This window comes from Lacerta agilis, chromosome 5 (assembly GCF_009819535.1).
Source record: "Lacerta agilis isolate rLacAgi1 chromosome 5, rLacAgi1.pri, whole genome shotgun sequence".
Classification (NCBI taxonomy): Eukaryota; Metazoa; Chordata; class Lepidosauria; order Squamata; family Lacertidae; genus Lacerta; species Lacerta agilis.
The window spans coordinates 52,136,383-52,161,479 of NC_046316.1; the positions used below are offsets into that span (position 1 = coordinate 52,136,383).

At 42.6% G+C, this 25,097-nt stretch overlaps 1 protein-coding gene across 1 annotated transcript in view; it reads left to right on the plus strand.

The window, feature by feature from the left end:
• SH3PXD2A (SH3 and PX domains 2A) overlaps positions 1-25,097 on the plus strand; it is a 95,678-nt gene that overhangs the window by 22,699 nt on the left and 47,882 nt on the right. Inside the window, 1 exon segment of the mRNA XM_033149740.1 lies at positions 6,015-6,146. Within this exon segment, the coding sequence (XP_033005631.1) occupies positions 6,015-6,146 (132 nt within the window).

Here is a 25,097-nt window from a genome sequence, read left to right on the forward strand (position 1 = left end):
GCCTGTGGGGAGCTGTTTTCTGAAGAGAATCAGTAGATGGGACAGTGGGGTTAAGCATCTCTCCCTTCCAGCTTTCCCCACATTTATGTTACCTCAGCAAAAGTAATTTGGAAGAACTGTGGCTGCCAAGATGTAAAAGTTCTGCCCTGAGTGCACTTTGAGAACACTTGAACGGAGCATAGAGAGAACACCTGGTCTAATAGTTTCCTGCTCCTAAACTTCTCTAAACCAAACTGCCACCTTTAGGAATGTTCTTCCACTCTTCAATCCAGCCTTCTCTTTAAAATATGAGCTTCTATCCCTTTTCTATCTCGAAGCACAGCTAAAAGAATCCACACTTGCTTCGGCCAGTTGAAATGGGTCAAGTGCCAAAGTATTTAGGTGTTCTCCAACTGTTGGGGAACTTGTGTCTGGCAGCTTCTTGGATGCCCTCCAAGTGGTTTCACACATCTGTGTGTGGAATACCATTGCCTTAACTTTTTCTACCTGTAACCTAGTTGATTGGACTCCGTAGACTGTGAGCCAATTTTCCAAGAAGTTGAGGTGGCTGGGGAAAGGAATCTGACTTCACCCTTTCCTCTGTCTCAACTTTTTCTTGGCTGGATGTCATCTCTGAAACCAACAAATCTAAAGTGATTGGTGGTGGAGAGCCTGGAGAACTAATGAATTGCTCTGATTAGAGATTTTCAAAAGAAAAAGACATATAAGAAGGCAAGACCAGAGATACGACATGAGCACTGACTGGGTCAAATACCAGTGGGACAAGAGAATCACCACTTATTTTAAGTTACTGTACTAGTCTTGCTAACTGTGTATTGGACAGATCCCCATTAAAGCACCTGCGGCAATTTAAAATGGAGAATTGGCTAACCTTTGTAAAATTGGTTGTGAATAAAAACAAACAAACAAACAAACATTAGATTTGGCAGGGGGATCAGTAGTACCAGATGAAAAAGGGCAGGCAGACATGGATAAGGATAAAAATGTATGGAGTATAGATGGAACTAGAATCAAGAAATAAATCCCATTTGCAGCTTCCATGGATAATACTTGTTACCTTGTTTCTGTGTTGCTTATTATACCATGTTGAAGAAAACGCTGGATGAAAGTGAGCAATGCCACTTCCTCTTTAAAAATATTACATACTTTAGATAGGTTGTTTTTTTTTTTTTTGCATACCCTTAGAACACGGATGCGGGTGGCACTGTGGTCTAAACCACTGAGCCTCTTGGGCTTGCCGATCAGAAGGTCAGTGGTTTCTATCCCCGCGACGGGGTGAGCTCCCGTTGCTCTGTTCCAGCTCCTGTCCACCTAGCAGTTTGAAAGAACACCCAAAAGTGCAAGTAGATAAATAGGTACCACTCCGGCGGGAAAGTAAACAGCGTTTCTGTGCGTTGCTCTGGTTTCGGTGTTCCGTTGTGCCAGAAGTGGCTCAGTCATACTGGCCACATGACCCGGGAAAACTGCATGCGGACAAACACCGGCTCCTCAGCCTGTAAAGTGAGATGAGCGCCGCAACCCCAGAGTCATCTGCGACTGGACTTAACTGTCAGGGGTCCTTTACCTTTACCTTTTTTTAGTCAGAACATCCTAAAAACTAGCCAAGTTAAACTTTTATTCGCAGGATAGCTTGACACCAGCAATAGATGGAGGAGCAGCAAAAATCTGAGGTGTGTGTTGTAGCTAGGACTATGCTCAATGTTCCCCAGTTCCTAATTAGAGGAAGTGCCCCATATTCTAGATGTGGACTCTGGTGGGGATTTTTACATTTTTCAGAAGTTGTTCACTGCTGTTTTTCCCACATCGGTTGCTGCCCCAATACTCCCTCTTTCTCCTTTTTTATAATGACATAAGCCAAATCATCAATTGTTAAGAAGATGAACCAATTTGATTTGGCTGCATGTTGCTGACATCACTGAATGCAAATAAAGCCAATTCAGAGTAAGGGCATGCTTCCTACATAAGCAGCTGCTTTAGCTCTCTTTTGAAGAAATTGCCTGAAGGGGAAGTACCGGTACCTTTTTAATGTGTGTTGGGGGGGGGGGGTTCATAAAAACGTTTCTTCTCTCAACTCTCCAGCCAGCACAGCTCCATGTGTAGTTCATGCTCCTATTAACTTGACCATGAGGAAGGTAGCCATTTGAGTACAGAAGGATCATATTTTTTGTTTGTTATTTTGTTTAATTAGGTTAAGTGGATTGTGATTTCATGGTGTAATATAGGAAACAAAAACTGGATAAATTAAGAAAGCTCCCATTTATCCAGAAACCTAAATGACTGTTTAAGATGTAACAAAATATATTATCTGAGAAACTATTTGATTGCTGGCAATCATGTCTGTGTTACAGTCAGTCATGGCATTCATTCATGTATGTGTGTATGATTCTCTCTCTGATTACACACACACACACACACACACACACACACACACACACACCCCTAGCCAGCAGCCTCAGTGGCAAGCCAGATGTATATGAGAAGACAATAAGAAAAGTATGATTATTGCTTGTTTGATAATCTGCGTATTCCTTGCATTATATTTTCTATATGGAAATGACTTCTGTATAGAAAATCCCCCACCTTTTGAAGACATTATTTTAAGTATGCTCTCTCAAAACAACATTTAATAGAAACAATGAGAGAGGCTTGTTGGGCTTAATGTTTTGTTAGGAATCCAGTCTCCTAAATAGCTTATTTTTAATGAGCTTTGTGATGTTGAAGGGTGCCCCTGAACACATGCATACGTTTTCCATAGAGGAGTGGAGAGTGTAAATTCTCCTAGACCAGTGATGGCCAAACTTGGCCCTGCAGCTGTTTTGGGACTACAATTCCCTGACCACTGGTCCTGTTAGCTAGGGATTATGGGAGTTGTCCAAAAACAGCTGGAGGGCCAAGTTTGGCCATCACTGTCCTAGACTGATTTGAATCCTAAGCACACTCTTTAAAAAGAAACCAGTAGAAATTTCATCTCAAATAGCCTGGTCTTTTTTTCACGATTGACAATGGAACTTAATGATACCACAGTTATTCTCGTCCCCCTCCTCCACTGGTGCATTCACATTTGTATTTCCTCTTCTTTAATCGGGAGAGTCAAAGAAGGGAAAATGTCTCTTGGGAACTTTCCTGCTAAGTGTCCAAAGGAACTCAATCCATGTTAAATTAGCAGACAGTTTGGATGAGTCAAGTCTCTCTCTCTTTCTCTAGAAGCTGTCCATCCTATAAATAAAATCTTTTGATAGATGGAACCAATTAAACAAGTCTATGGAGAAGATTTTTTTTTTTACAAATGCTGCACGAAAGAAGAATACTTGCTCTGCTCTGAAACAATGAAGGCTTCTTTTTCCTCTTTTTCTGTAGAATTGTGGATTGTGATAGCTGGAAAGGGTTTTCTGATTCTAGCCTCTTTCTTCCCAGTCATAAAATAAATATTGCTTAAGATGGTGTGATAGATACATCTTTGCAGACTTTGGTCTCTAAATATGTACTATATTGAAGGTTTGCAACTAACTTTACCCTTATTTGACATTAATATACAGTGGTATCATCTCACCCCTTGCTTTTTCCTTTAGGACTAATTGCAGTCGTTAACAGTCATCAACAGGTTTTCCACACCCATCAGCCAATCACCCATTCCCACCACCCTTCTGAGTAATACCCTTCCTCACTCTCTCACTATATATAAGGGTCTGGTGACTTCTATTTCAGTGTATCTGAAGAAGTGTGCATGCACATGAAAGCTCATACCAAGAACAAACTTAGTTGGTCTCTAAGGTGCAACTGGAAGGATTTTTTTATTTTTTATTTTGTTTTTACTGTGGCAGACCAACACGGCTACCCACCTCTGGTTATGTACTTAATTCGTTCCGGAGGTCCATTCTTAACCTGAAACTGTTCTTAACCTGAAGCACCACTTTAGCTAATGGGACCTCCCACTGCCGCTGTGCTGCCAGAGCACGATTTCTGTTCTTAACCTGAAGCGTTATTTCTGGGTTAGCGGAGTATGTAACCTGTCCAGCCCAAGCTGACCAGATCTTGGGCTGGAGGTGAGAATTCTCTTTCATCACAGTACCATGCTGGATGTATCCCATAAATTACAGGTCTCTCTAGGGAACTTACTTGCACCAAGCTGCCCCTAACTAAATTCTTTTTCCAATATTTATATTTGTTTTTAATTTTATCCCAGTTTTTGGCATGCAAGGAGCATCCAAGCAGCTGAAAACCATCACCAGAACTTTAAAATATGTAATGCATTAAAAGCAGCTTCTCTCCCTCCTTATATCGTTTATTATCTTTTAAACTGGATGAGGACTGGACCCACCTTTAAATGGAGGTCTGTCTTCTGTGACCACCTTAACTGCTAGTTATGCACTGGTTTTCCTATTAAACATGCATAGGTTTCCACTGTTAGCCAGTGATATCACCCTAGCAAGGAGTAAGGAGGATTTTGACATCTATTGGCTGGTAAAGTGACTGGACCACTGATATGAGGTGTCTTGTGAGCTCAGGTGGGGATATTCAAGATGTATGCCATCCTGTGCTTAGAGGTAATGCCCCTTTTGATGCACACATCAAACTGAATGTAATCTTGTAAACATCCTCTCTTGAAGCTTAATGATTGCTAGCTCATTTGAGAATAAGCAGGGTTTCCTTTTGTTCTTGACTGTGTGTGTGTGTGTGTAAGTGAAAGGAGTCCTGGGTGGGGGGAAGAGCCCTGGCTTAAAAAATGCTTTTGTAGCACATATTTCTTCTTGCAGGCGCCGAGGAATAATGTACAGGGGCAGATTTTCCTGTGGGTGTTTAGAAGTGGGCGGGGAAGGGCCTTGTTTATCTTCTGAGTGACTTATGAGCGAAGGGGCAGGCATGCTTCTGCAGCAGCTTGTTGCTATAAGGCAGGAAGGGTGAGCCTTCATCCCTGGTGGCAGAACACACTTTTTTTTGTTCCTTTGCTTTTTTTTGGAGGGGGGGGGGAAACCACCCATATGATTAAGATTGAGAAAATGAACCAGAAAATATGGATGGGGTGGGTGGGATGGGAAAACTTTCACAGGAGGAAAGAAATAGGCCTGGGCATCGCTCAGCTGGGTGGCTGGGGAGTGGAGGCAGGGAGAAAGAATCCAATGCAAGCATTTTGTGTTGGTTTAGGGAACTTTGAAGAATGACTCTTACTATGCGAAATGTGGTGTTTTTTTTACGGCTGCACAAAAAAGGGACGACTCTCTGTACGTACATCTCGGTTTAACGGGGACACACTGGGGGGAGTTTTATTTGGAAAGAGCTTGAGCAGTGAAGCAGAGGGGAACTGTGTAAGCAGGAATCTGGTGCTGTAATTCTTCTTCTTCTTCTGTTTCAAGTAAACAGTCCTTTGCGCCCTCCCCTCTTCCCTTCCTCCACCCCCACCTCCCTTATTCAACACGGCTCATGTGTTTTCTATTTAAGGACTGCAGCGCGAGGCAAATATGATTGGCGTCCACAGCCCCCCTTTTGACTCTTAGCTTGAGCCTGTGAGAGCGAGGCAGGAGCTCAGCCTATGAGGGGGAGAAGTTGTGGACTTGGGTGTTTTTCTGCCCTCCCATTTAGCGAGGCAGCCCTGGATTTCTCTCCCCCCCACACACACTTTTTTTAATGCTGGTTGTGACCGAGATGGATTTTTCTCTCTGAATGGGAACAAGGATGGTGTGGCAACCATGTTGGAAAGAGGTTTATTTTCAAACTCCATCCTGCAGCTTGCTATCTAACAATATGCTGTTGTGTTAAACTCTTGGGTGGTTTTTTCCCCCTCCCCCGTCTCCCCTCTTCAACCAGTCTCCAATGTTCTTCTGTACTACTCAGCTGTGGGCCAGAGGAAACTTCTTCTATATGGCCAGCCATTTGGGGATATGCCGCGAGCCAAGGTTGTATTCTGATTGGCTTGGCATTGGTGACAAATCAGCCTATCATGAGTCGGATGGACAGAGGTCGCTCTCGAGGAGCCATGGCTGGAAGCTGGCTCACAGCTTGCTTTTTCCCTTCCCCAGGTGCTGACGCTAGTTCTGAACCTATGATCCTGGAGCAGTATGTGGTGGTGTCTAACTATGAGAAACAAGAAAACTCGGAGATCAGCCTGCAAGCTGGAGAGGTGGTGGATGTAATAGAGAAGAATGAAAGTGGTAAGACATACTTTGAAATAAATATATATGTACTTTTCTCCATTCCCCCTCCAGCCCTTCATGCATCTTATGTATTGCATCTGGTAGAGTGCCTGACTCAAGAGGTGGGATTTCTCTCTTCTCTCCCCCTGCGCCCCACCAGTTGGTTTGGGCTTGGGGCCAAAATATTGCCTTCTGCTGTAAGAATGTCTTCTAAGCCTGTACATTAATTACCCAATATACATTAATGGAAAGTCTTGGGTTGTGGAGGAGGGGGATGTACACAGCATATGCTATGTATTTACTAAGAATGATACCGTTTCTCTGCTGGAAAAGATCTCAGTATTTCCATTACTTGCCACTATTTTTGAAGGATTTATTGGATGGACTATTTAAAAATATTCCTCTGGGGATGAAAACCTGGCATGGCAGTTCAACCTTTCACCCAATCGCAAAGGATTGAGAGGTGTGGGATCTCTATAGATTATATGGCAGTGAAAGGTTTAAAGTGCTTTTAAAAGTGGTTGTGTGGGTAACATTTGCATTTAACTGATATGATTCATTTTTGAATAAGTATTATCGTCGCTCAGTGAAGTAATTCATTCTGAGTGTTTGTAACTGGCTAACAGCAATCTGTCTTCTATGTTGTAATGAGATGTATCTAGTTTGGACCATGAACAATGCAATTTGAACTGAAACCTTCTAGCAAGAGACCACTTGGATTTTAAAATACATGCTTCTAGTCTCCAATTAATAAAATGTATCAATCCAAGATTGTAGATGTAATAGATAGGAAGTACTGGTGTTTATGTGTGACCTTTTGGAACCAAAGACTGGGATCCTTTTTAAGGGAGAAAAGCATCAAAGCTCTTCAGGCAATTCCTAGATTTTGTTTCTTTACATAGCGCAGTTTTAAATAAGCTATCAGACAAAACAAAAATGCCCAAAGACTGGAAACATGTTACCTGGCAGTTAACCTTCAATAAAGTTTCTGTCTCTTCATCCACCTCCACACTAGCCATTCTTTCTGACCTTCCCCTGACTTTACCCCCCCTGACTTTACCCCACTGCTCACATTTCCCCTTGTTGGAGGACAAAGCTGTCCCTGCCAAGCAGCCTTCCCTGTGGCCCCTAAGCCAACAGGCTGCTCTTGGGTATGGTAGATGATGTTGTCCCATCACCACTGTTGCAGTAAGATTCAGTGGCCAGTGTGGCCAGCTTCTCCACATGAACTGGGTGTGTGTGCTGTTTTGTCATTTGCCACACACAATAAAATACCTTAGGGTCAGATCTGAGAAAGGTTGAAAGAGTACTGGGAAACTGGATCTAGGGCTTAAGCATTGTGGTAGGTTGAGGCACTGGCCAAGGGTTTTAAACAGGAGGCAGCAAACTTTTTCAGCAGGGGGCCAGTCCACTGTCCCTCAGACCTGGGACCTGTGGGGGCGGACTATTTTTTGGGGGGGTGAACGAATTCTTATGCCCCACAAATAACCCAGAGATGCGGTTTAAATAAAAGCACACATTCTACTCATGTAAAAACACCAGGCAGGTCCCACAAATAACCCAGAGATGCATTTTAAATAAAAGGGCACATTCTACTCATGTAAAAACACGCTGATTCCTGGATGATCCGCGGGCCGGATTTAGAAGGCGATTGGGCCAGATCCGGCCCCCAGGCCTTAGTTTGCCTACCCATCGTTTAAAACATGGCTTCCATTATCTTCTACAGAAGACTATAGTCCCAGTACTGTGGTGAAGGTGGGAGTGTAGCTCTACAACTTAATCAGAAACAATGACTTAATCTGCTGGAGTTCAAGGGTAGTTGATGGTCCATCCTTGCTCAGACAAGTGAATGGAGAAAAGCTTGTTTATAAGAGGCTAGCACAAAGGAAGCGAACATTTCGTACAAAGATTACCACAATTAAGGACAAAAGTGGAAAGGACCTAACAGAAGCAGAAGACATTAAGAAGAGGTGGCAAGAATACACAGAGGAATTATACCAGAAAGATATGGAGGTCTCATACACCCCAGGTAATGTGGTTGCTGACCTTGAGCCAGACATCCTAGAGAGTGAAGTCAAATGGGCCTTAGAAAGCCTTGCTAACAACAAGGCCAGTGGAAGTGATGATATTCCAGCTGAACTATTTAAAATTTTAAAAGAGGATGCTGTTAAGGTGCTACACTCAATATGCCAGCAAGTTTGGAAAACTCAGCAGTGGCCAGAGGATTGGAGAAGATCAGTCTACATCCCAATCCCAAAGAAGGGCAGTGCCAAAGAATGCTCCAACTACCGCACAATTGCACTCATTTCACACGCTAGTAAGGTTATGCTTAAAATTCTACAAGGCAGGCTTAAGCAGTATGTGGACCGAGAACTCCCAGAAGTGCAAGCTGGATTTCGAAGGGGCAGAGGAACCAGAGACCAAATTGCAAACATGCGCTGGATTATGGAGAAAGCCAGAGAGTTCCAGAAAAACATCTACTTCTGCTTCATTGACTATGCAAAAGCATTTGACTGTGTCGACCACAGCAAACTATGGCAAGTTCTTAAAGAAATGGGAGTGCCGGATCACCTCATTTGTCTCCTGAGAAATCTCTATGTGGGACAAGAAGCTACAGTTAGAACTGGATATGGAACAACTGATTGGTTCAAAATTGGGAAAGGAGTACGACAAGGCTGTATATTGTCTCCCTGCTTATTTAACTTATATGCAGAATTCATCATGCGAAAGGCTGGACTGGATGAATCCCCAACCGGAATTAAGATTGCCGGAAAAAATATCAACAACCTCAGATATGCTGATGATACTACCTTGATGGCAGAAAGTGAGGAAGAATTAAAGAACCTTTTAATGAGGGTGAAAGAAGAGAGCGCAAAATATGGTCTGAAGCTCAACATCAAAAAAACTAAGATCATGGCCACTGGTCCCATCACCTCCTGGCAAATAGAAGGGGAAGAAATGGAGGCAGTGAGAGATTTCACTTTCTTGGGTTCCATGATCACTGCAGATGGTGACAGCAGTCACGAAATTAGAAGACGCCTGCTTCTTGGGAGAAAAGCAATGACAAACCTAGACAGCATCTTAAAAAGCAAAGACATCACCTTGCCGACAAAGGTCCGTATAGTTAAAGCTATGGTTTTCCCAGTAGTAATGTACGGAAGTGAGAGCTGGACCATAAAGAAGGCTGATCGCCGTAGAATTGATGCTTTTGAATTATGGTGCTGGAGGAGACTCTTGAGAGTCCCATGGACTGCAAGAAGATCAAACCTATCCATTCTCAAAGAAATCAGCCCTGAGTACTCACTAGAAGGACAGATCCTGAAGTTGAGGCTCCAGTACTTTGGCCACCTCATGAGAAGAGAAGAATCCCTAGAAAAGACCCTGATGTTGGGAAAGATGGAGGGCACAAGGAGAAGGGGACGACAGAGGATGAGATGGTTGGACAGTGTTCTCAAAGCTACTAACATGAGTTTGGCCAAACTGCGGGAGGCAGTGAAGGATAGGCGTGCCTGGCGTGCTCTGGTCCATGGGGTCACGAAGAGTCGGACACGACTGAACGACTGAACAACAACAACAACAGCACAAAGGAAATAACAGAATAGGGGGGGAAATCAAGCAGAGGCTAGATGCTGTGTTTTTCTTTGATGAGGTTCCTGCTTCATGCTAGTAGTTTAAATGGTAACACTCAGTGCTTTTTTCTAAAGAAATGTTTAGGGGTACTCTAATGCCGGCTCCCTCGGCCAATAAAACGAGATGAGCGCCACAACCCCAGAGTCGTCTGCGACTGGCCCTAATGGTTAGGAGTCCCTTTACTTTTAAGAAGCAAACTATGGTTACCAGGATTCTTTGCTGGAAGCAGTGTGCTTTAGATGTGCTTTGTGTGGTGTGGATGTGACATTCTGCTCAGTTTCTGCACACGGAGCAGAGAGAGGGTGCTATCTTTTCCATTTGCCTCAGGAAGCACAATGTCTTAGTTTGCCCCTGCTAGGAAGCTGCATAGCAAAAAGCATGGAAGTAGTGATGTGGTTTTTCCAGAAAATTTTGAAATGGAAAATTTCAAAAAGTTTCCTATGCAAACATGGGTAATTTGCACAAGATAATTTCCTTGGAAATCTTTTAGTTTTGGGCAATCTGATGTGCTAGAGAGGGATTGCATTTAGCACGTTTATTTTACTTGTGTTTAGTAACCAAAGCTAAAACCTTTAGAATTGCCAAGGTAGCTTGATACTATGTTTGAAATGGGCGTGCATTTATTGTTATTAACGAAGTTACAAAACATTTTTTTCCTGAAAAAAACAAAACAAAACTAGATGAATTTCTGCTGTGAAACATTTTCAAACCCCATCATAGCAGAGAAGTGAAAGTGAGAGAAGGATGGACGAATTACGAATGCACATGTGTGAAATGAAGGGAACATTAGGGAAGAGGTATGGGGGGCAGGCACACAATGCTTTAAAATTTTACACTTGCTTTGAGCAACAGCGTGATAAAGGAAGACAAAAATGGAGACGGAGAAAGATGGAGGAAAGCCTGGTTATGGCAGCATCTGAAGGAGAAATCTTCCCAGTATAGTGAGGGGAACCCTTAAAAGAATGACCATCTGGCAGCCAACTGGGCATTTCCAGAGAGACTGTCTGACTCCCACTATTCTTCTGGTCTTGGCTATTGTTTCACGTATAACAAACACTGAGGATCCAGAATGTCCAAGTAATGGAAGAAGAGTCAGACTCCAGGCAAACAAGGGAATTTGGTCTGGCACTTCTTTAGAATGTAAAGTCTGTCTTTCAGGTTGTTTCTCTGCAGTGAAACTGCCAACCATTTGTCACATGATTCACACACACATCCCCAATGGTCCTAAGTGGAAACTCTAGTCAAGATGCCACCTTTGTCTTAAATTCTGTTTGTCTTTTTGTTGTGATCTATAATTTTACTGTGCAGCGTATTTCTTTTTCTTTTTCTGTACACTGCCTCTTTCTGCCGAGTAGCAGATAGCCACTGCACAGGCAGATGTGAATGAGTTTCTTGTGGCCATTGCATTGTTTCCATAGGCATGCAAGAGATAATTATTTTAAATATTTTTCCTCATGGCTGCAGAGGACTTGTACCTAAAAGTAAGGGAAAGAAATGCATTCTTTCCACTCAAGGCAGTTAATGCATCATACTCCCCATTTTAAGATATATAGAAATATAATCTCTGGATACAACCTTTCAGAAGGGGTGTGTGTATGTGTGTGTGTGTGTGTGTGTGTTTTCTGGTGCAGTGCTCTTGCTAAAGAAAGGAGCAAGCGGCAAGGTGGATGAGTTTTGGAGGTTGCCCACTGATGTTGTGCAGTATGGGGAGAGAGATTTGCCTCAAGGCCAAATCCATACTGGTGCATTAAGTTCTTTGAATGTCTCTGGCAGGTTTTACTTTTCAGCCTAATACTAAGCCAGAATGTTGGTCTAACTAATCTTATACTAGGCAAATTAATATAACAAAGCTTAGAGGACACATGATTATCATCTTGGAGATGATTGAGGACTAGTGAACTTTGGTATCTTAAAGAGTCAGACAAGGCAAGGCAAAGTCCTGCCAGAATGAATACAGAACAAGTGTGAATGTGTTAAGACTAACCAGAACCTTGGCTGCATTTGCCCTGTAGCAGTTGATAAATAGGTCTGTATACTTTACTCATATCAGAAGATGATTCTTAACTCGACCAACTGGTCAGTCACAGAAACAACTCTCATGCTGTAGGCTTCTGTAGAAGAAGAAGAAGAAGAAGAAGAAGAAGAAGAAGAGTTTGGATTTGATATCCTGCTTTATCACTACCCTAAGGAGTCTCAAAGCGGCTAACAATCTTCTTTCCCTTCCTCCCCCACAACAAACACTCTGTGAGGTGAGTGGGGCTGAGAGACTTCAAAGAAGTGTGACTAGCCCAAGGTCACCCAGCAGCTGCATGTGGAGGAGCAGGGACGCGAACCCGGTTCACCAGATTACGAGTCTACCGCTCTTAACCACTACACTACACTGGCTCTCTGTAACCTTTCTGGAACTTTCCTTTATTCAATAGGGAGCATCCCATTCCCATAAACTAACTGTTGAGTTAGGGGCATATTTCTATGCTCCTCGAAGCAGTCAAGAGAAGAATTCTGTGGCACAGACCCCTCCCCCGTCACTGTTTTCGACATGCACTGTGTCTTAGACTGCAACACTAAATAGATCTACTCAAAAGAAAGCCATGTTTCATTCAATGAGGCTTACTCCCATGTAAGTTTGGCAAGGATCGCTGCTTTACTAAATTTTGTTCCATTTGCCCTATCTACTTGTGTTGGAGGGGTACTTGACAATAATGGCTACAAAACATTTAGACTCCTGGAGTTAAGATGAGCACGGGCATGCTCTTCCTACTGCTACCTCGCTTCCAGAAGTAAGTGTTGGCTACTGGGTCTGTTATGTGCTCCTCTTCCAACTTGCCTGGTTGAGATAGTCTAGAAAGTGAGATAAATAGTAAGGTAGTCTTCAGTGGTCTTGTGTGAGCCTTGCTGACTTTTCCAGTTTGTTGCACAAGTCTTGTATACAGTTAAAACACTGTTGGTTAGTATATAAACAATTTGAGCTAACTTCTTGAGTAAGGGATTCAGACCACCCCAGTTCATTTTGGAAGAGTTTTCCTGTTTTGGTTGGTTATTGCCTGGCAGCAGGGAGTGCCATTATAGGATAAAGCAATACTCTTAATTGCAGCTGGAAGTGAAATGATTGGTACCAGTCGCTAGGTAACTGAGTTTTCATCACACCTCATTCCTTCTGAGATCAGATTGGAGAGGTTACACTTGATCTGCATGGAAAGTTGCCTTGTACTGTGCCAGAGGATTAGTTTTTAAAAGTGGTGAATGAGAAGTTAAATGAATCTTTATATGCCCACTGGGTATGGCCATGTAAAGTTAACTCTTCCCTTTCTTTCTCTCCTTGTCACTTTAACCTCCTGTCACACTCTCTCTTCGCTATCAGCTGGAAGTCTGGGAGGATGCTAGATGGGAAGAGATCTGCTCTAGTTGTGCCTTAGGCTATAACACAGTGGCTGGAAAGCTGATACATTTCAGATGATCAAGCTTCAGCGAACAGTTAATTCTGTTGACATTCCTTTGCGCCAGGAAAGTAGAGAAGGGATTGTGAGGTGTTTAAATATCTGATGGGTTATGTGGGGCAGCTGTCTGGCTGTCCCAGGGCTGCCTTGTCCCAGAGGAAGAAATGCTATCTGGCTACCGGGAAAGTGCCCGATCTGAGACTCTCTTAACAAAAAATATGAAGCTGCTTATTATATCGCTGCTCCAGGATGCTAGCTTTGCTTCCCCCCCCCCCCGTCCTCTTTTTGCAGACAAACTTCCTTGTCTGCCTGCCTTGTTGGCTTGGCACTGGCATGGAGTTATTGAACAAGGACAAGTAATTAATGGAAAATAATATATTTATGATGACAGAGGTATTAATGCTGGAGGTGTCATTGTACAGTTCTTTGCCCCTCACAAACTTTAAACCAAGTTTGAGACTAATTGGTGTGCTGACTTCAGCCTTGTGCAACAAAGGCAGGTGAACTTGGAAAGGTGGGAGCATAAATAAATTTTGAAAATCCTTCACTTTCCCTAAGTGTGCTTGTCATAAGGACTGGATTTTTATAACCTAAGGCACTTGCAATCTGTTGGTATTTTCAGGTGGTATTCAACCACATGATGGGAAATTCAGGTTACACAATTATAGTTGGGTGTTCCTGCACACAAAGCCTGCTTCCCCACCCACCTCAAATGTAATAAGGAAAATGATGGGGAAATGTACTGGAAGTGTGAGAACAACTGCTTGATGAACATTGTATAAGTTCCCCACAAACTATTCTAATCAATGCTTGATAAGCAGCTAATATTATTCAACCTCCATGAAAACTTTGTCCAAACAGATCAGAGTGAATTCTCAACGTACAGGTTGTCTAGAAGCAACCCTATTGTGAGAAGTGCAAATGGTATACGCCAAGGCAGTTTAGGTCTCATAAGGGCTGTATGTTGAATTGTTGGCAGAAGCTAGGACAGAGTAACTGGAGCTCACTCCATTACACAGATTCGAACCGCCGACCTTCTGATTGGCAAGCCCAAGAGGCAAGCCCACGTCCTGCCAACCTAGCAGTTCGAAAGCATACCAATGCAAGTAGATAAATAGATACCGCAGTGGTGGGAAAGTAAACTGCGTTTCCATGCACTCTGGCATTCGTCATGGTGCTCCGTGCAGCAGAAGTGGTTTAGTCATGCTGGCCACATGACCTGAAAAGCTGTCTGTGGACAAACATCGGCTCCCTCAGCCTGAAGCGAGATGAGTGCCACATCCCATAGTTGTCTTTAACTGGACTTAACCATCCAGGGGTCCTTTACCTTATGTTGAATTCTACAGTCATGGCCTTGAATGTAACCCCATGGAAATGGTTCCAACACACTTGACTTTTTGCTATCAGGTTTCCCTGGGTTTCAAATGCAGGCTTGTGCTCCCCAACAGAGCTCCATTTTCATGCTTGGTAGCATGCACCACTCCAAACAACTTTACTCTTGTGACTTCTCCAAAGGAAGCAGCCTCATTAGATGTTCTTGCATTATGTTCTACTCAAATCCTAATCATATGCAGCACAGATGGCAATGTCATGCCAAAATTACTCAAGATGGACATGCATATTTGACTGTGTCATACAATGGTCTTGTGATGTTTCAATTTTTACTGGAACACAGAAGAATGTGGAAGGATGTTAGAACCTATTTTAAACATACAAACACACAGGAGAAAGAGACTTGGCTGCAGACCAGAGCTCCCCAGTGCCACCCACAGAGTAGAGAATTTGTTTTTGTCTTTGGTTATTTTAGTAATGAAAATTATCTTGGATGAGTGTGAAAGTTACTAAGAATTATAGGAAAGGGACTCCTTTGTCCAAAAAGCAGGTATTTAGGAGCTAGGAGTAAACATTGGGTCATTCCAGTCATAATAGGTTATAGCTTATTTTTATGAGGAAATTATGCATAAAGTATAGGGCACTTTAATTATTCTAAAGAACAGGGATGGGGAACCTGGTGCCCTCCAGATGTCGTTGGACTACTGCTTCCATCAGCCCCAGTCAGCATAGCCAGTGGTCAGGGATGATGGTAGTTACAGCCAGACAATTTTCCCACCTCTGCTACACTTCCTGAAGAGCCCCCATCCACTGTTCTTTTGTAAACACATCCAATACAGTCGTACCTCATGTTGCGTTCGATGTGGGTTGCGAACACGCCGAACCCTGGAGTACCGGAACGGGTTACTTCCAGGTTCGGCGGTTCGCGCATGCGCAGAAGCATCAAATGACGTCATGTGCAGAAGCAGCACTGCGGGTTGCGGACTGCTCATGATGCAAACGGGGCTCCAGAATGGATCCCGTTTGCATCCAGAGGTACCACTGTACCTTCCTGCCTGAAGCTGGATCAAATGAAAGCCCTATTTTGAACGTGGAAACAATGTTACTTGGTTACATGTTAGATCAGTACCAGATCTGCTGAACATAGCACACCTACCACATACTTTGGCTTAACAGGTGCCAAACCATGTCTGTAGTGCCAAACCATGTCTGTGTCTTCAGTCCTTAGGTCCCTGGTGGGCTGCATTTGGCTTGGTCGGTCACAAGTGGTACTTGCTTGTTCTGCTCAAATAGTTGCTCCCAGCTAGCTAAAATAAGACATTCAGATTAATGAGACTATGTTCCATGCATAGTGCCCAAGTGGTGAATACATTTGATAATGTTTTTTTGGAAGCAGTTGATATTTTTCAGTTCTCATTTGGGGTGACTTTTGTTGATGAAGAGAAGCTGGGGAAATGGCAAAAGCATGGGTGATCTGTGCTTCGTATTTCTCCATAATGTCCAAAGCGGAACGCTTTCCTTATTGGTGATCTGTATATGCACTTCATGTGCAACTTTGTTTTTAGTTTCTGATACAAGAGTGGTCTTCTGGCATTGTTGAGCCACCCAAGCCAGGAAGTGAAGTGGAGATAGTGACCTCTAGGGCCATATAACCTATTGATAGTTGATGTGAAATCCAGGAGATGGAAGGAGATGTAACGCATGGTGGAGATTACAGGATAAGCTCTTTTGTGTTTTCGGTTAACAAGTTTGAGATCCCTGGTTTTTGGTTACTCACCAAAACATTTGTTCCTAAAACTAAACTTCCAATATAACTTTGGGAGGGGGGAGAAACCGCCAAAGTAATAATTGAATGAGCAGTTTTTCTGGATCTACTAGCATGTCCTCTTTTATAAGCTCACAATTATTTTACATAGGTTAGCACTTTATTGTCTTGTTCAGAATCCAAATAGTTGCTTCTCCATTTAGGCTAACTTCATCTTTCTGAGAGCTAACCTGCCCAAGAGCCTAAGAATTGCCTTGACTAAATGATCTCAGCTACAACTAGCCCAGCTTGTCTCTGGCAGCAGTCATCCAATTTCATCATTAGCAGGGTACAGAGGCAATAGCTATCTCCTATTGCTCCCAAGCATGGACTCCCATAACTGCCTGGAAGTCACTTATTTTCATGAATGAAGAGCTAGTGTCCTGGTGATGTGCATAATGTCTTAAAGTGAGGAAGCTTGGATTTAAACCTTACTCTACCATGAGGCCCACTGGATATCCTGGGCTTGCCTAGCCATCTCCAGAGCTCAACCTGTAGCCTAACCAAGGGTTGTTATGTCCTCCTTGAAGGACATAGGATATGCAAATATGACAAATGTTCAGGCTGCACATATAAAAAAGGATAATTGGCATAAAGTATTCTTGGATTTAAATGGTGAAATCTGAACAATTCAACTCCTGCGTACAGCAATGAAGATGGGTAGGTTCTGTACTAGGTTGACAAGCTCACAAAACATTGATGACGTTCCAAAAAGGAAAATATAATCCTTTTTTATAACTGCCTACTGAACTAACAGAAGTCATGGAAGACCCATAACTCAGTGGGAGAGTACAGTCTATTCTGTGCTTTACCAACAGGCTTATTCAGCTGTTTAAACTCAAAATGAACCAGATATTTTTGTAATTATTTTGTATTGAGGTATCTTATGCTTTATAGTGTCTGTATACATTAGGGTCAGTTACCTTGTGTCATGGACTGGTTGGATGGTGGTGCGAACCATTTGGGGAACCCCCAAGGGAACCCCCAGGAAAAGAAGGCTCAGAGCCAAGGGAGTGATGGTGGGGCAACAATGAGTGGTCAGAGGGAGAAGACTGGGAGGAGGAGGTGTTGGAAGGTGGGGAAGTAACAGGGCTTAGTGAACTGAGAGAAGTATCTGAAGAAGTGTGCATGCACACGAAAGCTCATACCAAGAACAAACTCAGCTGGTCTCTAAGGTGCTACTGGAAAGAATTTTCTATTTTGTTTCGACTATGGCAGACCAGCACGGCTACCCACCTGTAACTTGAACTGAGAGAGTCTGTGATGGAGAGAAGTCCAGAATCATAGGCAGAAGCTGAAGCATAAGGGTGGGAGGAGAGAGACAAAGAGCTGTGACAAGCTCCCGTCCCAGAACCAGAAGAGGCATGAAAAGGGTGGAGGAGAGATTGACAGCATGCAAACACAATCTCTGATTGCTTGGGGGGAAATCCTGTGGGGAGGCAGGGACCTTAAGTCTCAGAAACTGCTTCATGGGGGCAAGACATACCGGAGATGAGTTGCTGTGCTCATTAGGCCTGACATTACTGTGCAGAACGTGTTTTTGCTAATAAAGACTTAGATCCTACTTGAACGGTGTGATTTACTGCTCGCTTTCTCCTGACAACTTGATACTTCATATGAGTGAATGGTTTATAAATTATAAATCAATCAGTAAAATACATATTGCATGCAGAAGCTCCCAGACCCTATCCCCAGCATTTTTAGGTAGGATTCTGAAGATAGACTTCTACAGAAAACCTGACATCAACTATTCTGTGTATAGACAGTACTGAACTCGATCACTAAATGTTTTGAGCCTGTGGGCGCATTCTTGTCGCTTATTTCCTCTCAGTCATTTTCTGTCTCCCTTTTGGGGGGGGGAATGCTTTAATTTAGAAGCCTCATAAAAGCAATCTTCTTGAATTTGCATGATTTCACACAGGGCCGGCACAAAACCACCATCAAACTGAAGCTTAAAGGGGTAGACTTTGCAGCACCACAAAAACATTGGTCCACTTCACTTCCCCTGCTCCGGTGTCAATCTAAGCATTGAAAAGCATATAGAACTGGAAGAGGAAGCTGGAAAAGAGCATCACTCTTATAACTTCCTTCCTTAGCTTAGTACATAGTACCTTAGTACATAGGTACTGTCCAGGAAGTGGGGAGGAGGGTGTTAACCACCCTTACCATCTCATGACAAAGGGGGCAGCAAGCCGGGAGGAGAGCTCAGAAAATTCTCAAGACCATCATTGCTACCATGGGTGCCACACTGTTAATCCCAGATATAATCTATTTGTCTAAATCTGCCCAAGGATCATGTTCCCAAACCTCCCATTTCAATAAACAAACCATTCCACTTGTTAAATTGGAATAGGTAAAGGGAACCAAAGATGTGGTGTTGCACCTGATCCCTGTTTAAAGAAAAGGCTTATGTAGAAGCATTTCAAAGATGACTTTTGAAATCTGTTCAGAGAGGCATGAGACCTCCACTATGCAATGTGGCAGCATATAGATATTTCCACATTCTCATCTTCCAGCCCTTGGTTGGAAAAGTCTAACTGGAAACTTCATTACTTAATTTTAATTTCTCCCTTCATTTTCACTTCTAGCTCCTTCCAATTGTCAAGGGTTTTTTTGGCTCCTTCTTCCCACTTCTCATGGAGAAATCCACAACTGCTCAGGCTGGCAGCTCAAAAGGGGAAAAATTGTATGCTGGGCCTCTCTTCCCCCACCAGACTCCCTTACACATTTTCCCCTCTGTTTATGGAACTATTGCCAGCTTGGGGACCTTGAAACCTCCCCAGGAAAAATCTGCTTTCTATATTAAAACACTCTAATGTTATAATGATTGGGTTTATATATCCGCCAAATAGGTCACCAGCTCAGCAGTTTTGTTGAGAGAGCAAGACCCGGAAAGATCTAAGGGATATTACAAAGGATTCCCATTCCCTTTGGTAATTACCTTGTGGATTAGATTTCTAGAGTTACAGCATCTGAAAAACTATTGTCTCACAACAAATGTAACTGATCTGTAGAAAACACAACCTGAAGAAAGAGACAATGAGCTTTTGTAAATGAGGAAAACATAATCATCATCATCATCATCATCATCATCATCATCTATTGTTTTGGTGGGCTCTAGTTACATCATAAAGCTGCTTTTTTTTTGCAAGAGGGTTGTTCCCCCTTTCCCCTTCAAGTAAAGTTTTTTTAACCTTAAAATTTTCCTCACTGATTTAAAAGATATGTCAGCTGATTTCCAATCCTTTCTTCTGTTTAATCAGGGGAAATGATTAATAACTTATCTACATGCTTGTTTTGACAAATTGGTCTGCAAATATCAAATAAAAGACGGATGGTGCATTTTTATGTCAGACGAGGACAAGATTAATAAAGCGTGCTGTGTTGGTTTTATTTTCCCCTGGGCTGCACAGCAAATAAGCAGTTTCAATAATGCCTTGGCAGTCAAAGAACCTGCAATCATTAGCAGACTGGTTTCAATTGCAACCAGAAATATGTGTCCTTTCTCTCCAGTACTTTTCTCTCTCTCTCGGTTTATATGGTAGGTTTTTGTCTTCCCAGCAACACAATTACTTAGTTCTTTTTGACATAAACACATGCTTGTTAAACAGCCACAGCTTATTAACTTCATAGCTGGGGTGGGGTGGTCAGTAAGGAAATCTTCCTTGGATTTCTCTTCCTCTTCCCTTCCCACTACAGGGAATACTACTTCTATTAAATTAGTGCACAGATGGTTAATATCACTCACAGACAGACAAACCAGCGTAGCTGATGCATCACTATGCTCCACTCTTAGCGTACCTCCCAAATTTCTTATGCAGCAAAAGCCAGGGTGAGCATTAGGGAGGACAAGGAATCCAGGAAAGCCCTCTGGTTATGTCTAATGTCCTGCTCCCTCTGTGTTTATTTTCTTCTTCTGGTATCACAAGTTGCAACAGAACACAGGAGAAGGTGGGCTTTTAACAGTAGAGTGAACAAAGTGGGTAAAGTTTTATTAAGGTTTGCAGAGTTTATAAGATGAGCCCAAACTGATTTGTCGTCAGTCATGATAGAGCTAAAAATAAATAAATAAATAAATAAATAAATAAATAAATAAATAAATAAATAAATAAAATAAATTTAATTATTTGTAGCCCGCCCATCTGGCTGGGTCTCCCCAGCCACCCTGGGCGGCTTCCAACAAATATTAAAATACATTAGAATATCACAGATTAAAAACTTCCCTAAACAGGGCTGCCTTCAGGTATTTTCTAAATGTTAGGTAGTTTATCTCTTTGACCTCAGATTGGAGGGTGTTCCACAGGGCGGGTGCCACTACCGGAATATGCATGAAAAGCAAAGCCTCTCTGCCTTCCCTTCCCTTCCCTTTACAGAGTATAGTCCACTTGTTTGAACACCTGTCCATTCCACATGGTTTAAAGATATAGGAGAGCAAGGAAGTTAGCACCTGGAATCAGACTGAACAGGCACAAGAGTAACCTATTGTTAGGGCTTGTCCACACTTCCGCTTGTCCCATGCTTTCTACGCACAGCTCCGAGTGGGTTTTCATTTGTCCCGCTGCTTTCACTGTGAAAACCCGCTATTTATCACTGAATCAGAACAAATGTCAATCCGCAGAAAAATCAATTGACTTTTTTTCTGATACAGTGGTAAACAGTGGGGTTTTCCTGGGGGAAAGTGGCACATCCTGGCTTTCCTTGGTAAAATGCCAAAGACTTTATGTTTGCACATGAACATCTGAGGAAGGAGCCACCTAAACAGGCCAGGCAGAGTAGGTGGGAGATCTGGGAGCAGAGTGTTCGAAATCAGGGCAAAACTGGTTCTGCCCTCTCGTCACTGCTGAAATAAGATGGAAGCCAATGTGGTGTAGTGGTTAAGAGCGGTAGACTCGTAATCTGGTGAACCAGGTTCACGTCCCTGCTCCGCCACATGCAGCTTCTGGGTGACCTTGGGCCCTCAGCCCCACTCACCTCACAGAGTGTTTGTTGTGGGGGAGAAAGGGAAAGGAGAATGTTAGCCGCTTTGAGACTCCTTCGGGTAGTGATAAAGTGGGATATCAAATCCAAACTCCTCTTCTTCTTCTTCACCAACTATGCCATTCTCATCTGCCATCTATCTGATCTGCCATGCATCCCCTTTACTGGTTGTTTCTTGAAATATCTATTCTTAAACCATCTGTTCAATCCACCTAGACTTGTGCATTTTATTACGTGGCTGGGAACCCTATGAGAACAATTGAAGTCCCCCCTCCTCCGATCAGCTAAAGTTTTTTTTAAAATAATAATAATAATAATACATCATTTGTTGTTGTTGTTCAGTCGTTCAGTCGTGTCCGACTCTTCGTGACCCCATGGACCAGAGCACGCCAGGCACGCCTATCCTTCACTGCCTCTCGCAGTTTGGCCAGACTCATGTTAGTAGCTTCGAGAACACTGTCCAACCATCTCATCCTCTGTCGTCCCCTTCTCCTTGTGCCCTCCATCTTTCCCAACATCAGGGTCTTTTCTAGGGAGTCTTCTCTTCTCATGAGGTGGCCAAAGTACTGGAGCCTCAACTTCAGGATCTGTCCTTCTAGTGAGCACTCAGGGCTGATTTCTTTGAGAATGGATAGGTTTGATCTTCTTGCAGTCCATGGGACTCTCAAGAGTCTCCTCCAGCACCATAATTCAAAAGCATCAATTCTTCGGCGATCAGCCTTCTTTATGGTCCAGCTCTCACTTCCGTACATTACTACTGGGAAAACCATAGCTTTAACTATACGGACCTTTGTCGGCAAGGTGATGTCTCTGCTTTTTAAGATGCTGTCTAGGTTTGTCATTGCTTTTCTCCCAAGAAGCAGGCGTCTTCTAATTTCGTGACTGCTGTCACCATCTGCAGTGATCATGGAACCCAAGAAAGTGAAATCTCTCACTGCCTCCATTTCTTCCCCTTCTATTTGCCAGGAGGTGATGGGACCAGTGGCCATGATCTTAGTTTTTTTGATGTTGAGCTTCAGACCATATTTTGCGCTCTCCTCTTTCACCCTCATTAAAAGGTTCTTTAATTCCTCCTCACTTTCTGCCATCAAGGTAGTATCATCAGCATATCTGAGGTTGTTGATATTTTTTCCGGCAATCTTAATTCCGGTTTGGGATTCATCCAGTCCAGCCTTTCGCATAATGAATTCTGCATATAAGTTAAATAAGCAGGGAGACAATATACAGCCTTGTCGTACTCCTTTCCCAATTTTGAACCAATCAGTTGTTCCATATCCAGTTCTAACTGTAGCTTCTTGTCCCACATAGAGATTTCTCAGGAGACAAATGAGGTGATCCGGCACTCCCATTTCTTTAAGAACTTGCCATAGTTTGTTGTGGTCGACACAGTCAAATGCTTTTGCGTAGTCAATACATCATTGGATCATTTAATTCGGACTCTCTCCTTACTCTTGGCTTCCTTCAGAAATAGCTAGGGCTGTAACCCAAGATTGCAAATTGCATAGATAGGGATGGAATTTTGCCTTCCTCAGCACTAATGATGTGAAATTGCTGGCTTTTCTGGAGTGGCCATTCCAAAGCTGTGATACTATGTGAAGTCAATGTGTAGACTTTCCTTATGTGAAAAGAGTTCTAGAGACTGTTAGGGTTTGTATAAAGACTTTAGGCTAACAACCGTATTGAAGAAGACTGAAAACCTAGAGTTGTACAAAATAGCTAACAAACCAACTTGCATAATCCCAGTAGACTGTTTGGTGTGTGTGGCAGATAGAATAGTAAAAAAAAAAAAAAAAAATTATACATTGTGAATGTCTGAAATGTTTGAGAAACAGAGAATGAATTAACTAGCACCATGGATAATAACATCTGGAATTGAAGGATTTTCTTAATTGCTTTAATCTGTAGGGTTGTGTTTTTACAATTATCCTTTCCCATAAAGCAGTGGATCAGAATTAATGGTATTTGAGTACCATCCATCCATACCATTAACTTGATTTTCCTATAGTTTGCCCTTAAGGTGTTTGTTTTGACAATATAAGGAAAATGTCCCACAATAATCTCCTTGGATCCACTTTTTGCAGTAAATTTTGCAGTAAAAATTTGTAGTAAAATTTCTATACATTAAAACGGTTTTGTATGTGACCAACTTAAAGGTATGATAAATAGGCAATGATGGAACCTCAACAGTGTAAAAAGGTAGATTTGCAGAGGTTTGGTTTAATGTTATTACAAGTTCCAATAAAGAAGCACATGGTCTCACATCCCTCTGCTTATCAATGGATTTGGTTGATTCAATAATACATTATACTAGTATTCTTTAAGATTCATTCCGCCCATGGCAGTACTGGGTTTTATTATATTCTATGTATAAAAGTATACTCAGGGTGTTTTTATTGTACCAGCCTGTTGTGCATTTTTATTGTCATTGTTAGCCCAATTAAATATATAAAATTTCTATATAGGTTGAACAGGATAGGAGGCAAGATGCAACTTTCTTAACCCCTTTGGTAGATAGCACAGAATCTATAAGATATCCTCTATAATACATTATGCCTTCAGCCAGGTATTATTATACAAACTTTTAATTAGAAAAAGTAGCATTTTTGGCTATATTGGATTAGGCTAATTTCCTCCAAAGTCTTACACAGAAAATAGAATCAAATGCTGCCTTCAAATCCACACACCTCTGATCTATAGTAGATCTACCCTGTCTAAACCCAGCTTCTCATTTGACAAAATGGCATCTTCTGCTATCCAGTTCAGTCAGTTTCTTGTGCAGGTGCTTTGCCAATTACAGTGGTACCTCGGGTTACATACTCTTCAGGTTACATACGCTTCAGGTTACAAACTCCGCTAACCCAGAAATAATGCTTCAGGTTAAGAACTTTGCTTCAGGATAAGAACAGAAATTGTGCTCTGGCGGTGCAGTGGCAGCGGGAGGTCTCATTAGCTAAAGTGGTGCTTCAGGTTAAGAACAGTTTCAGGTTAAGAACGGACCTCCGGAACGGATTAAGTACTTAACCAGAGGTACCACTGTACACACAACAAGCTAATTGGGTGAAAGTTTGTGGGAGCAGCTTTAATAATAACAGGACTCTGGATGTTACCCCTTTTTTCTTTTTCAAATTTTCATTTCTAAAATTCTTCCACTAGGGGGCATTTCCTTGTGTTTGTGCTGGATCTTTTCATGCAGTGACATTTGAGCTAGGAAAATCTGGTGGAAACTGGAATGGTTCAGTAGAAAGGTTGGGGATTCCATGGCCCATTAAAACATCTTCAGCCGTTGTGGCTCTGGTGCCATGGAAAGAATGCTTGAGGTATCCAACAATCTAAGACTAAGGAGTCAAGAATAACACAGATGCCTAACGGGGAAAGACTCCCAGAAAGTGGAAATTGCTCAGTCCCATGTGTGGTCCCTTTTTTGCTTCTCTCTGCCACCCCACTCTCAAAAAATCCTTGTCCTTCTGAAATACAGTACAGTGATAACTCGGGTTACATACGCTTCAGGTTACTGACTCCGCTAACCCAGAAATAACGCTTCAGGTTAAGAACTTTGCTTCAGGATAAGAACAGAAATTATGCTCTGGCGGCGCACCGGCAGCAGGAGGCCCCATTAGCTAAAGTGGTGCTTCAGGTTAAGAACAGTTTCAGGTTAAGAACGGACCTCCGGAACGGATTAAGTACTTAACCCAGGCATAGGCAACCTTCGGCTCTCCAGATGTTTCGGACTACAATTCCCATCATCCCTGACCACTGGTCCTGTTAGCTAGGGATCATGGGAGTTGTAGG